Source organism: Vicia villosa, linkage group LG6 (assembly GCF_029867415.1).
Source record: "Vicia villosa cultivar HV-30 ecotype Madison, WI linkage group LG6, Vvil1.0, whole genome shotgun sequence".
Lineage (NCBI taxonomy): Eukaryota > Viridiplantae > Streptophyta > Magnoliopsida > Fabales > Fabaceae > Vicia > Vicia villosa.
The window spans coordinates 91,604,615-91,617,285 of record NC_081185.1 but is presented as its reverse complement, the minus strand read 5'-3'; the positions used below and the strand labels follow the sequence as shown (position 1 = coordinate 91,617,285).

General features: G+C 33.1%; 1 protein-coding gene across 1 annotated transcript; it reads left to right on the top strand.

Annotated features, from left to right (window-relative positions):
- Window positions 1-1,058: 1,058 nt before the first annotated feature.
- Window positions 1,059-2,298, top strand: LOC131609306 (probable glutathione S-transferase). Its single transcript, XM_058880995.1, has 2 exons — window positions 1,059-1,481; window positions 1,790-2,298. The coding sequence occupies exons 1-2, from the start codon at window positions 1,161-1,163 to the stop codon at window positions 2,141-2,143; spliced, it is 675 nt and encodes a 224-aa protein (XP_058736978.1). The 5' UTR covers window positions 1,059-1,160; the 3' UTR covers window positions 2,144-2,298.
- Window positions 2,299-12,671: the final 10,373 nt, after the last annotated feature.

The following is a 12,671-nucleotide window of genomic DNA, read 5'->3' as shown; positions in this document are numbered from 1 at the left end:
TGTTTACATCTTTTGTAAAAGGAATTTCCTAGAGTGATCAAGTTGTGATCTGTATACTCTAGAAGACTTAGAAGTTGTCTAAGTGAAAAACCATTGTAATCAAAATTGATTAGTGAATTAAATCCTCAGTTGAGGTAAATCACTCTATCAGGGGTGGACTGTAATAGTTTAGTTAACAACGAACCAGGATAAAAATAATTGTGTGATTATTTTTTATCTGCCATTTTTAGAAACAACCCTTATTCAATCCCCCTCTTTCTAAGTGTTTTTCACTCCTTCAAGTGTCTTTTCTCAATATTTAATTGAAATGATTAATATGACTAACAAAACAGTTTTTAAGAAACTAATATATAACATTTATTAAAGTTAAAATAAAATCTTAAATTAACTTAAACAACCTCATGACTAATTAAGCATTATTTATAATAATGACTAGAGACCGTATGCTTTAGAGGTGATTTGTGTTGAGATCGAGGTGGTTTGTAAATCTTCAACAAGCAAAAAAATGACTTGTAAATAAAAATGCATTAGTGATATAATATATATTAAAAAATTGCATTCAACGATAAACTATAATTAATTTAATTAAATGAGTGAAAATTATTGATCTTTGATTCAATTTTTAACATAAACATTTATTTATGTTTTTAAATCAATCATTTAAAAGGATAGATTAATAAGTTTAATAAGTTTAAATGTAAAGATATAATTAATGTGTTTATAAAAAGGCTCTAAATCTTTGCTTAGTTGTGTGTAATGATAAAACTCTTAAATCAAAAATAAAATAAAATAAAATAAAACTCTTATTAGTCGTATATGTTTTCAAAATATTTTTATTGATGGTCAATTGCTTGGATTGATTACATAATCCCTTACATCACTTTTCTCGGGCCTTCACGTTGTCTCTAAATAAAATATAGTTGTATAAGCTTACTTTCAAATATAACACTTTATTTCTACCCAAAAAAAATAAATAACACTTTATTAATAGCCCAACATTACTTGGACAACAAGTAGCTCGTTTTCTTAATTTTATAAGTTGACAACAAGTAGCTATAGTTGTCAAAATGAATAATACAGGCTCTATAAATAAAAGTAGATCACAGACTCACAGTGTCAATCAAATAACAGTTGTTTAAGCAAATAATTGAAGCACAAAGATGGTCTCCAATAATGAAGAGGTGAAGCTTTTTGGAATTGTGGAAAGTCCATTTGTGACCAGGGTGGAGATTGCTCTAAAATTGAAGGGAATTGAATACAAATATATAGAAGAAAAGCCTGGTAACTTGAGTGATACACTCATCAAATATAATCCAGTTTATAAGAAAGTTCCTGTATTAGTTCATAATGAGAAGCCCATATCAGAATCCCTTGTGATTCTTGAATACATCGATGAAACATGGAACCAAAATCCAATCTTGCCTTCAGATCCTTACAATAGAGCACAGGCACGTTTCTGGTCAAAATTCATAGATGACAAGGTAATTATTCTTTTTTTTTTATTTACTATATAACATTATGTAACATGGACAAAGACACGGATATGGACACGAACACACCGATACGGACACAACACTGATATTGACATGTCAACATCTATAATAATTTTAAATTATAAATCAATTAAACATAATCACATAAATATTGTTGTTATCTTAGTGTCGGTGTAGGTGTTCGACATTGACATTGACCCGTAGGTTTTGGGGTTTCAGAGTTTTTTCTTTTTTTTACCTTTTCTCCTAACTTTTAATATTTATTAATTTAATAATATTTTAATTTGTGTGTTTAGGCTGTGGACGCCTTAAGAAAAGTTATTCACACCCATGATGAGAAAGAACGTGAGAAAGGTATTGAGGAAATAGAAGAGGCTTTTCAAATTCTTGAGAATGAGCTCAAGGACAAGTTCTTTGGTGGAGATGAGATTGGAATTGTTGACATTACTGCTGTCATCATAGCTTGCTGGCTTCCTATTATACAAGAAGCATTTGGAGTGAAGTTGTTCAATAGTGACAAATTTCCCAAGCTTTACAAATGGAGCCAAGACTTCAACAATCACCCAATTGTTAAGGAAACATTGCCTCCTAGAGAAACCCTTTTGGCCTTTTACAAAGGTGTTTATGAAAGAATTCTTGCATCAAAATAGATTAATCTAAGGGGGTACGTACCCTATGGATTTAAGGAGAAATATCTAAGTAATTTGTTTGTCATTTTTTGTTTTTTGTTTGAATTTTTATGACATAAAATATCTATGTAACCTACGGTTCTCCTTGTATAATAAAATCTATGATTTTGTTTCCATTTACACTATTTTAGTTAATAATATCGAAAATATTTATTGTCATAAAAACAACGGGTCTTATATATTTATAACAAAATTGATTTTATTTATAGAGTTTGTATAAAAAAAATTATAATAAGTGAGTCTGAGTGCGTATATGTTTTAATGATGACGCAACAAAGAACAAACACCATAAAAAATAAAGATATATCAAAAAGTGTAAAGTAGTATTTTAATTACAAATTTTATTAATAAAATAAATCTCACAGTTCAAAGAATGCCTCTAATATGAAGTTTAAGTTTTAATTTCATTTTATAATTAATATGTAAAAGAGGTGTGATGCTCTCTAATTATTAAAAATAAGATTAAATATATTTTTGGTTCTTATAAAAGTATTAAATTTTGTTTTTTTTCTATTAAAAAATGATATGTATGTTTTGGTCCCCACAAAATTAATATGTACGTATTTTTAATTTTTACCGTTAAACCGATGTGTATTTTTGAATGATTATTTTACAGCCATGTTTAGAACGTTATAAAAAGTTTCTCGAAAAAAAAAACTCAAAATTTGATTTCTAAGTCAAAATTTGTATTACTTTTATCATTATTTTTTAAAATTAAAAATATTCATAGTTAATTCTTCTCATTTTTAAAAAATTCTATAGTAAAGAAATATTTTCTAGTATTCTAAACGCGTATCAAGAAAATTATTCAAAAATTTATAAGTTTAAGGATAATTAAATAATTTTCAAAATTTTAAAAAATAACAGGGACTAAAACTTACATGCATAAAATTTTTGTAGGGACTAAAATATATCATTTTTTTAATAGGGACTAAAATTTGAGATATTTATAGAGATCAAAAACATACGTAACCCTCAATATTATACACACTTCTAAAATATTATTCAAAACTTCATAATCGATTAGAGTTTATTTGTAATTGATTAGGGTATATACAAATTCAAAACAGAGTTGATAGCGGAAGTAGAAGTTTAAAAACATGTTTAAAAATTATGCAATTGGATACATTGAAGGTGAGAAAAATTCACAAGAAGTGGGGTTGAATTGTGTATCTGGTAAACTTTTGCTTTTTAGAATAGTAGCTTTTGAATTTACCAAGTTCAAATGCTAAGCAAGAGTAAGCAGCAACCAAATAATTTAAGGTACATAAGCAACAAGTAAAAGTAAGAAAAATAATTTTGGTTCCTCTATAACAAGAGTAATCTAGTCCCCTTGTCTCACAAGAGCTTTTCACTATAATTAAAACCTGATTACAGCTTGCTTAGACACACCAGTCCAAAACTTCCCTGCTCAATCACACTTGAAAGAGACTTCCTTGCCTAAACTCACAGTTCAAGACTTCCTTGCGTAAACACACCAGTTCAGGACTTCCTTGCTCGATAAAACTTGAAAGAGAATTCTTTACCTAAGCACACCGGTTCATGCTTCCTTGCTCAATCAAAAGTGAAAGAGACTTCCTTGCTCAAACACTCAATTTGAGACTTCCATGCTCAAGCAACATAGCTAGAGGCTTCCTTTGCTCAAACACTATGCCTTAGATTTTACAAATTCTAAACAAAATGTTTAGGATTTACAATAAGATGTGCTTGATATACAATCATAGGTACAAAGAATACGATACAAACAAATTCGTTGTTACTTGAGATTTCTAAGATATACAAGTGTAAGAAATCTCAAGTCTATGTGCAATACAACAACTATGTACAAAATCTTAGAGAGCGAAACAGTCTTTGTTCTTTGTTGGGATATCTTGTTGTATATTAGTGTATCTTCCTTTGAATCTCTAGTTCCTTATATAGAGCTAACAAAAGAGTCCTTGGAGGATAACTTGCACAAGTTTCTTTGCTGAAGAAGCAGTTTCCAAGAGAGAGACGTTGAAAGTTGGTACGGTTAGGATTTTCAAGTTCTGAATAAACTCTTTGCCCATTGTGTCTTTATCGAGTAAGGCTACCATCGAGATGCTGGAGTAGACTAAAGAAGTCGTTTCATACAACCTTGAGTCTTGTGCTAGAGCCCCTAGTTGACTTTCTCCATAAACTGGAAGTTGACAAGATGGAGTTACTTTACGCAAAGTACAGACCAAAGGTGGTGTACTATGTTTCCAGCTCATTAGAGGCTGAGTCACCATATGCTGAGGTTCTATGTGAAAATTAAATTATGATCCATTAGCATTTGAGTCAAATGCTTCTTCTTCATAAGTTATTTTAATTGGGTCATATCCAAGTTAATTACTAGCTTATGATCATGCACACTTAAACAAATGTTTGTATATCCTATTGTTCTTTAAGTACTTTATTTTCATCAAAATCCAAGGAGTATAAACAGATTTTGTTCTAACAATCTCCCTTTTTTTTATGATGACAAACATAAGTATTTAAGAACAATAGTTTATTGGTTTTAATATCTCGACAACTTCAGAGTCTGAGGCTTGTAAACTCCCTCTAAGTCAAATAGTCCATAGGTTGAGTTTTGTAAGCTCCCCCTAAGTTATATCCAAGTTATTTTAACTAGTTTTAATAACTTGAAAACTTCAAAGTCTGAGGTTTATAAGCTCCCCCTGAGTGTAATAGTCCATAGGTTGAGTTTTATAAGCTCCCCCTAAATTCTAGCCAATTTATTTAAACTTAATTTGATAAAATATAATTAATCAACAGAATTCAGCACATACCATAAGCTACTTAATGGGTTTAGGTGCTAAGAAAAACATAGAAAATGTGTTTATAATACTCTTTAAATACTCTCATATTTTTCCCTCTTTTGTCATCAACAAAAAATAAATAATAAAGAGTGGAAAGAGAAAGGATTCTGAGCAAAAAATACATATAAACAGTTTAAAGCTACTAAACAGTCCATAATCATTTCAGCTTCCAAGAAACTGAAGAGACTAAAGAAAGAAAAATGAAAATAATAACTACCCGAGATAGAAAATCAATATCTTGTCATCTTTCAAAAAAATCGAAACTGAGAAGTAAAAAGATGTAATAATGAGCATGAAGCATACGTTAATCTTCCAACTGGTCATTATAAAAGCAGACCTCCTCAGTTGCAAACCACATAAATCATCTTTCAACTTCTTCTAAATCCAAAATGAGTGCTTCATATGAAAAATCCAAGGCCTCCAACACTTTAGAGACTACCATGGTCAAGGAGACCAAGGTAGTGCAGTAATGCATTGAGCAAAGGTAAGAAGAGATCAAGCCCTCTGAAGCAAGCATAGCTTATGAAGCTTTAAAGCAAAAGGAAGCTCTAGAGGCATCAAAGAAAAGGAATTTAAAGAATAAGAAGACCCTCGTAGAAGAAGATCATTATGTTTCAGACGAAGATGATGCTTATTATGATTCAGATGATGAAGGTGAGCAGGATTTTAACAAGGGAAACTTTATGAAGTCCAAAAATTTCAGATATTCTCGATAGAATGTTGTATTTGAAAAACTTGTGTACTTTCTTCTTCTATTTAATAAAAGTTTAAACTTTTTTCATTAATGCATATTTACTCCATTTTCCATAATTTTCATAGTAGTGTTCAATAAAATGCATGGAAAAAAATAATTCTAATTAAGTACATATGATAAAAATCAATCATAACTTGTGGTATCCAAACAAATTATAACCAAAATAAGTACATCTTCTTAGTACAGTCAAACTGATTTTTACTACTAGAGCACAGACGTAGGAACCAAGGATGAGTGGTTGACAAGGATTACCAAACCAAATCATTTTCAAAAACTGATTGGGCGCAAAAAAATGTTATATTAAACATGCTTATAAAACAGGTTTTTCATAACATAAGAAAGACACACAGACAAGACTTAGCTTATCAAAGAAATGAGTGAGCAAAAATAAGAAGAGGTAGAAACAATACAGACTCTTCATCTGAGGCAGAAAAATTAGGAGAAGAGAGATAATAAACTTGGTGACAGTACTCAGGAGCTAACCACAACTGAGAGTATCAAAACAACTCATGAGAATAACAATACTCAAGACTCACAAGAGAAATTAGAAGAGGATTTTACTCAAGATGAGGATCCAGAAGACATTGACAGGAAGTCCTATTTTAGGTTTGATGGATGGGAACAAGATCAATCACTAAAAGATTTTTAGCTGTAGCAACTTTAGGAGAGATACATAGATATAACCTTTCTAAAAAGATGCTTAGAGGAAAATGTTCTTATGTTGTTATAGAACCAGTTTGTGACCAAGAAAATGTATTGGCTTTAGTTATAATAGTTGTATCACCATGAGAAGTTAATACATGATTTAATTTACCAAAAACTAAATATTCAATCATATTTAATGTATCTGAGTTTAACAAATAAAAATCCATAATTTCAGAGACTGAAATGATTAAGAAGCTCCCTAATATCAAAAGCTATCTAAGAGGTCATTAACATGGTTACCTCTGATTATTTTCAGATATTGGTCCTTGATTCATAATCAAGCACTAATATTTGATAAGCACCATGTTTAGATTCTTTTTGATAAAGTCAAATATTTCAACAATAAGGCGTTTGATAAATATATCAGCCCATTTATGGTATGTATCAATGAATTGAATATCTATTACACCCTTCTGAACATAGTCTTTAATAAAAATGATGTTTTATCTCAATATGTTTGGTCCTAGAATGATGAACATGATATTTTGTTAAACCGATGGCAACAGTGTTATCACAGAAAATAGATATACTACTACCACAAATATGATAACCTTCTAGCAGATATTTCATCCATAGTAGTTGCGTACAATATTTAGCAGCAGAGATGTATTTTGCTTCTATTGTAGACAAAGCAATAATTTCTTGTCTTTTACTAGCTCGAGATATTAGGTTTTCATAAATGAATTGATAGTTACCAATAGTGGATTTTCTCAAAATTCTATCCCTAGCATAGTCAGCATTACAGAATCCAACTAGCTTATAATCTAGGAATTTCTTATAAAAAAGACCCAAATTTGATGTTCATTTCAGATACCTAAATATGCTCTTAACGGCAGAAGATCCTTCACTAGAAAAGGATGCTTTTGTGATCACCTATCCTCCTTGACCACGCGGGTGTGTTCTTTCCTTTCTCTCCCTCTTACTTTAATATTCATGTCTTTTCATTGAGGACAATGTATGTCTTAAGTGTGGGGGAGGGAATCATTTATTTGTTTTGTTTTCTTTCAATTTTTTATTTGTTTTTGTTAGTATTTTGTTTAATTTCAATCAATAAAAATAATGCATCTTCTTGAAAGTTTTGGGCTACAGACTGATTTGAGTCGAGTTTGTGGAAACTTGGGAAAAATTCACAAGATCGGTATCGTTCTAACACCGTAAGTCTCCTGCATATGGAAATCGATTTGAATTTTTTATTATGTTTTAGCCTTAAATTCTCATTCTCTGACAGCTCTTGAGTAGTTTATTTCAGCAGTCGGCACCATCTCTCACACACTTTACGCAGGAAGCCGATGAATATAAGTGAGTGTTCCGAAAAGAAAAGAAAAAAAAAGAGAAAAGAAAAAGGTAATACACCTTCTAAGTTTGGTGATCCTCACCCGGTCACTTAACCCAACGATTGTATAATCTTCAAAAAAAAATTTCAAAACTCTTTGTTAGTTGGTTCAGCGGTTTATGGTGCTGAACTTGGTAGGGAGGATTACGGTCCGATCCCCCGCAACTACATCTGAGTAAGCAAAGGGTTATGCCATGCAAGTACCGGAACCCCGTGCAAAAGGATCAGAGTCACTAACCGGTTGTCCTGCTATAAGTGTGTGGAGATAACGGGCTTAATGTGATTGCGCCGGAATGAAAAAGAGCAAAAAGGATGAGTAAGTTAGGCTATGGTATAATAATATGATTTGAATTGGTTTGTGTATTTAGGAGCCTTATGTCTGCATATCTGTGGTTAGTGTTCTTACGATGTCCTTAGTGTGCAAGATTAGTACCTGTCGATGCAAACTTACCCAAAGAAGATTTGTAGCCTAGGATGAGTAACTGTTGATGTATTTCTGCTTTCTTTTCATTTTGCTCGGAGTGCAAAAGTTCAAGTGTGGGGGAATTTGATCAGTGCATTTTGATGCACATTCCTTTATGTTTGTACTTAGGCATTTCTATGGTTTGATTTGTTTATTTTTCTATTTTATTATGTTTTTATATTTTAATTCATTTTTATTGTTATTTGATTTTCGTATTTAATTTTCAGCTTTAGCAGTCTGCACGGAAACGATCATAACTGGAGTTCCAGGAGTCCGATTGAGGCGTTCTAATAATCGACGGAAAGCTAAGAGAAAGATCTACAACTTTCATGTTGGAGTCAAAGTCATATTCGGAGCGCATATTTTCCAGAATTTCGTTTGAAGTTGCAGCATTAGTTTTATTTAGTTTTGGATCATTAGTTTTGGGTCTAGGTTATGTTTGTTTGACCCAGTTGGGTTATGACCCGAATTTCCTTTTGTCTTCTCTTTAGTCTAGGTCTGGCCGTACAGCGGAATATCACTTTTTACTTTTCACCAAATAATTTTGAAAGCTTGGTACGAATTCCATGGAGAACTAATTCCTTTGAGACAAATTGCTGTATTCAGGTTCCGACCTTGAGGTTATTATAATTATAATTCAGTTCTATTCCTTTCAATATTAATCTATGTCTCTTCTTTGCTTAATTCGATTTGCATAGACTATATTGATTTAATTCGATTGGTTGTATGATCCTAACTATAGTCACGTTATCGTTTGCTTAATTCGTTATCGTGTCCGTTTAATTCATGTTTGCTTAATTCATGAAACTTAACCCCGTTTGCTTAATTCGGATAATAGGAACATACAACTTATATTATCAATTGCGCTTGTCAATGGATATTATGATCGAATAGGAATAGATAATCCGCTTAGGAGGTTGGAATTACAATAATCAATGATAGATAGGAACCGAATCAGCAAATTGTCGTTTTAGCTTATTTACATAATCACTTATCTTAATCACTTTTTCACTCTGTTATTATTTTATTGATCCTAAACCAAACCCCCCTTAATTGATTTTGATTAGTTAATATAATACAAGAATCCTTGTGAGAACGATATTCGAGTTGTCGTTACCGCTAAACTACCGTTTTACAAAATACTCGTTTTTGATCCGCGCGCGACAGCGGATCAATACACTGTACAAATTATCAAGCATAGAAGCAGTGAGGTAAAGCAAGGAACCAATCATAACTCGATACAACTTTTGATCCACTTTTGTGCTGCTTTCTTCTTTGTACATATTGCACGTAGGATGCATAAGAGTTGCCATATTCTTGTAGTATTCAAGGTTAAACTTCTTCAGAAGCTCCTTTGTATACGTAGACTAATGAATATAGATCCAATTGTTGCCTTGGTTTATCTGAATTCCATGGAAGAATTTTAATTCTTCCATCATGCTCATTTTAAACTCAACCTTCCTGCTGACGGTAGCCTTGAGCTACCAGTCTAGCCTTGTTTCTTACCACAACTCCTTGTTCATTCATCTTGTTTCTAGAAACCCATTTTATTTCAATAATGTTTTTCTAATTAAGTCTAGGGACAATATTCCAAACATCATTTCTTTGGAATTGGTTCAACTCTTCCTGCATAACTACAATCCACCAATCATCTGACAAAGATTTATCAACAGAAGTTGGCTCAATCAAGGAGATATATCCTATCATAGAACTTTCATTTTTTATGGCAGATAGTATTTTTAAGGGGGGGGATCTTTACTTCTAATGGTAATCATCAACAATGACTAAACCATATTTATTTCCATTGGTTAAGGCATTCCCAACAGGAACAAACCAATCAACGTGTAGTGATTCTAAGAGTCTAGAGGTAGAGACCATATTTTTGAATTTAAAAGAGGTTTTGTTAATCTTTCCTACTTGACATGCTCCACACGGAGTATATGAGTGATAATCAAGACGTGGCATCCCTTTAACAAGTTTCTGCTTGCAAAGTTTAGAGATAAACCTTCAGTTAGCATGACATAACCTTATGTGTCATACCCATTTCTCATCACTCACAGACATTAGGAAAACTACCTTTTGATCAGTTAGTTCAGAAAGCTTGATTTTATAAACATTTCCCTTCCTCTTCCCTTTGACTAAAACAAATTTATCAAATTTATTGATGATTGAGCTGTTCTTATTAAACAAGACATCATAACCACTGTCACAAAATTGACTGATGCTTAGCAGGTTATGTTTGAGTCCATCTACAAGCCAAACATTATTAACAAAGATTAGAGAATTACCAATAGTAGCCATACCAATTGATCGTACCTGATCAGAAGAATCGTCACTGGCTGCTCGGACTGGATCTTCTAGGAATAAGGAGGGGGTGTACCTACAAGGTACTCCGATGCAAAAGTGAGTAGACGAGCAAAGGAGTGCAAGTACGAGCTAAAGGTTAGAAAGAAGTGAATACCTGACCCTCTAGTAAAAGAGGGTATTTATAACCCCCAGCGCTGGGCCATGATCTTGCTATTGGGTTGGATTTCCAAGCCCAACTAGGAGACTGCCAGGTTTCCTGAACGGAAATATCGGAGGTGCGTGAGTGCCCTCTGTCCTGGTTAACTGCTTCGAAGTTCAAGGGAGACGCGGTCTTTCAGGAGCCACGTTAGCTCCGTATTATTTGGAGGGTTGGTTATGAAGGAGCCCTGCGAGGAGCAGGGTCCTCGGCAATGAAGGTGCCCGCGGGGAGCACCTATGCCGGGCATCAGCCAGCTCGCGGGGAGCGCGGTGTGTAACACCCATAATTTTAGTTTATTAATTTAATTTGGATTTAAATTAAATAATTGGAATTTTAGAATTTAAATTGGATTTAATTGCAAAATAATGGAGTAAGAGCTATTGGGCTTAAGGTGTGGTGATAGTAAAAGAGGGGTGCTAATTAGTTAGGCCTTTTACTAAGTTGTGGTTAATTTATTTTATTTTATCTTTCATAAAATAAGAAAAAAAGGAACCATTTGGGGAGAAAGGAAGAACAAGTGAAAAGAGCAAGAGAAGAGAAAGAGGCAAGAACATGAAACCGGAAGGAGAGCATTCAAGAAATTCATCGAGGTAAGGGGGGACTCTTCCTTTTAGTATCTCTTATGTGGTCTTAGGTGATAGGTAGATTGATGTATGGTTTGGTTCAATTAGATATTGGGATTGTTAGGTTAGGGTATTCTAATTGGATTGAATTGATGATAATTGTGTGAAATATTTGGCTAATAATGAGTTTGGATGATGTTTTATAGTGTTTAATTGAATGTATGATGATTATATGCCTGTATGTGATGTCTGGAATCGTTTTTGGGTGAAAAAGATATGAAATCGCAGGGTCTGTCGCAGACTTGGGGTTTGCTGAAATCGCAGGTCCGCTGAGCGGAGGTCCCAACGTAGTTCGCTTCTGTTTGACGTCGCTTGAGGTCCGCTGAGCGGGGGTCTGAAGGATTGCGCTTCTGCCTTGCTCCGCTGAGCGAACCTTGTTGTGTGTGAATTTTTCCAAACTTCGAAATAACGTATCTTTTGATCCGTGAATCATTTCTTAGTGTCGTTTTGGGCGTTGTGCAAGTAATTGAATGTTTTATATGATGAATGATGATTATTGGTGTTAGCCAACTTTATTTCTTTAAAAACTCGATTTAATTACTTGATGAGAATTGAACATTGTGTGCATAAGAGATAGGTGTGATAATGTGTTGATGTGATGATGAATTGGTGTGATTTGTTATTATGATTGTGATGGATGCATGACTATTTGAATGATGTTGAAAACATGTACATACTTATTCGGTGATGTGGTGTTGAGATGAGTTGTTCATTGTGATTCGGTGTGTTTTAAGTATGTTATATGTGTTTCATTCATTCATATGCATTGATGTTGGATCCCGGTGATGTTTGGATCGTTGGTGGACATATTTCCCATTGTGCGGAAATTATGTCGGTGGGCCGTATCTCGATGAGGCGTAGATCGGTTAGGTGGATTGATTCCACGGTTTATTGGTACCACATGCATAGTATCAATTGTGTCATATGCATTTTGTCATAACATGATTGTATGGATTTCTGTAGTATGTGTTGTAATCTATTATTGTGTGAATTACTGAATAATAGATGTGAATCTGAATATGTATAATTGGGTGAACGGTATATTATGATGCTTGTTGCTTATGAATTGCATAATATTTACTAATTGAGAATGAGACTCGCCCTTACATGTTGTCATTTTCAGATTGAGGAGTAGCGGCATTAGTGCTTGGTGAGGATGACTCATAGAGTTTATCCGTTTATGTTGGGTCGTGTCGGTCATGCTCTGATCTGTAACACTGGGGAACGATAGTTATAGAGTTTTTATGAAATTAATCTACTTTAATTGGTGTTGGATTATGATTCCA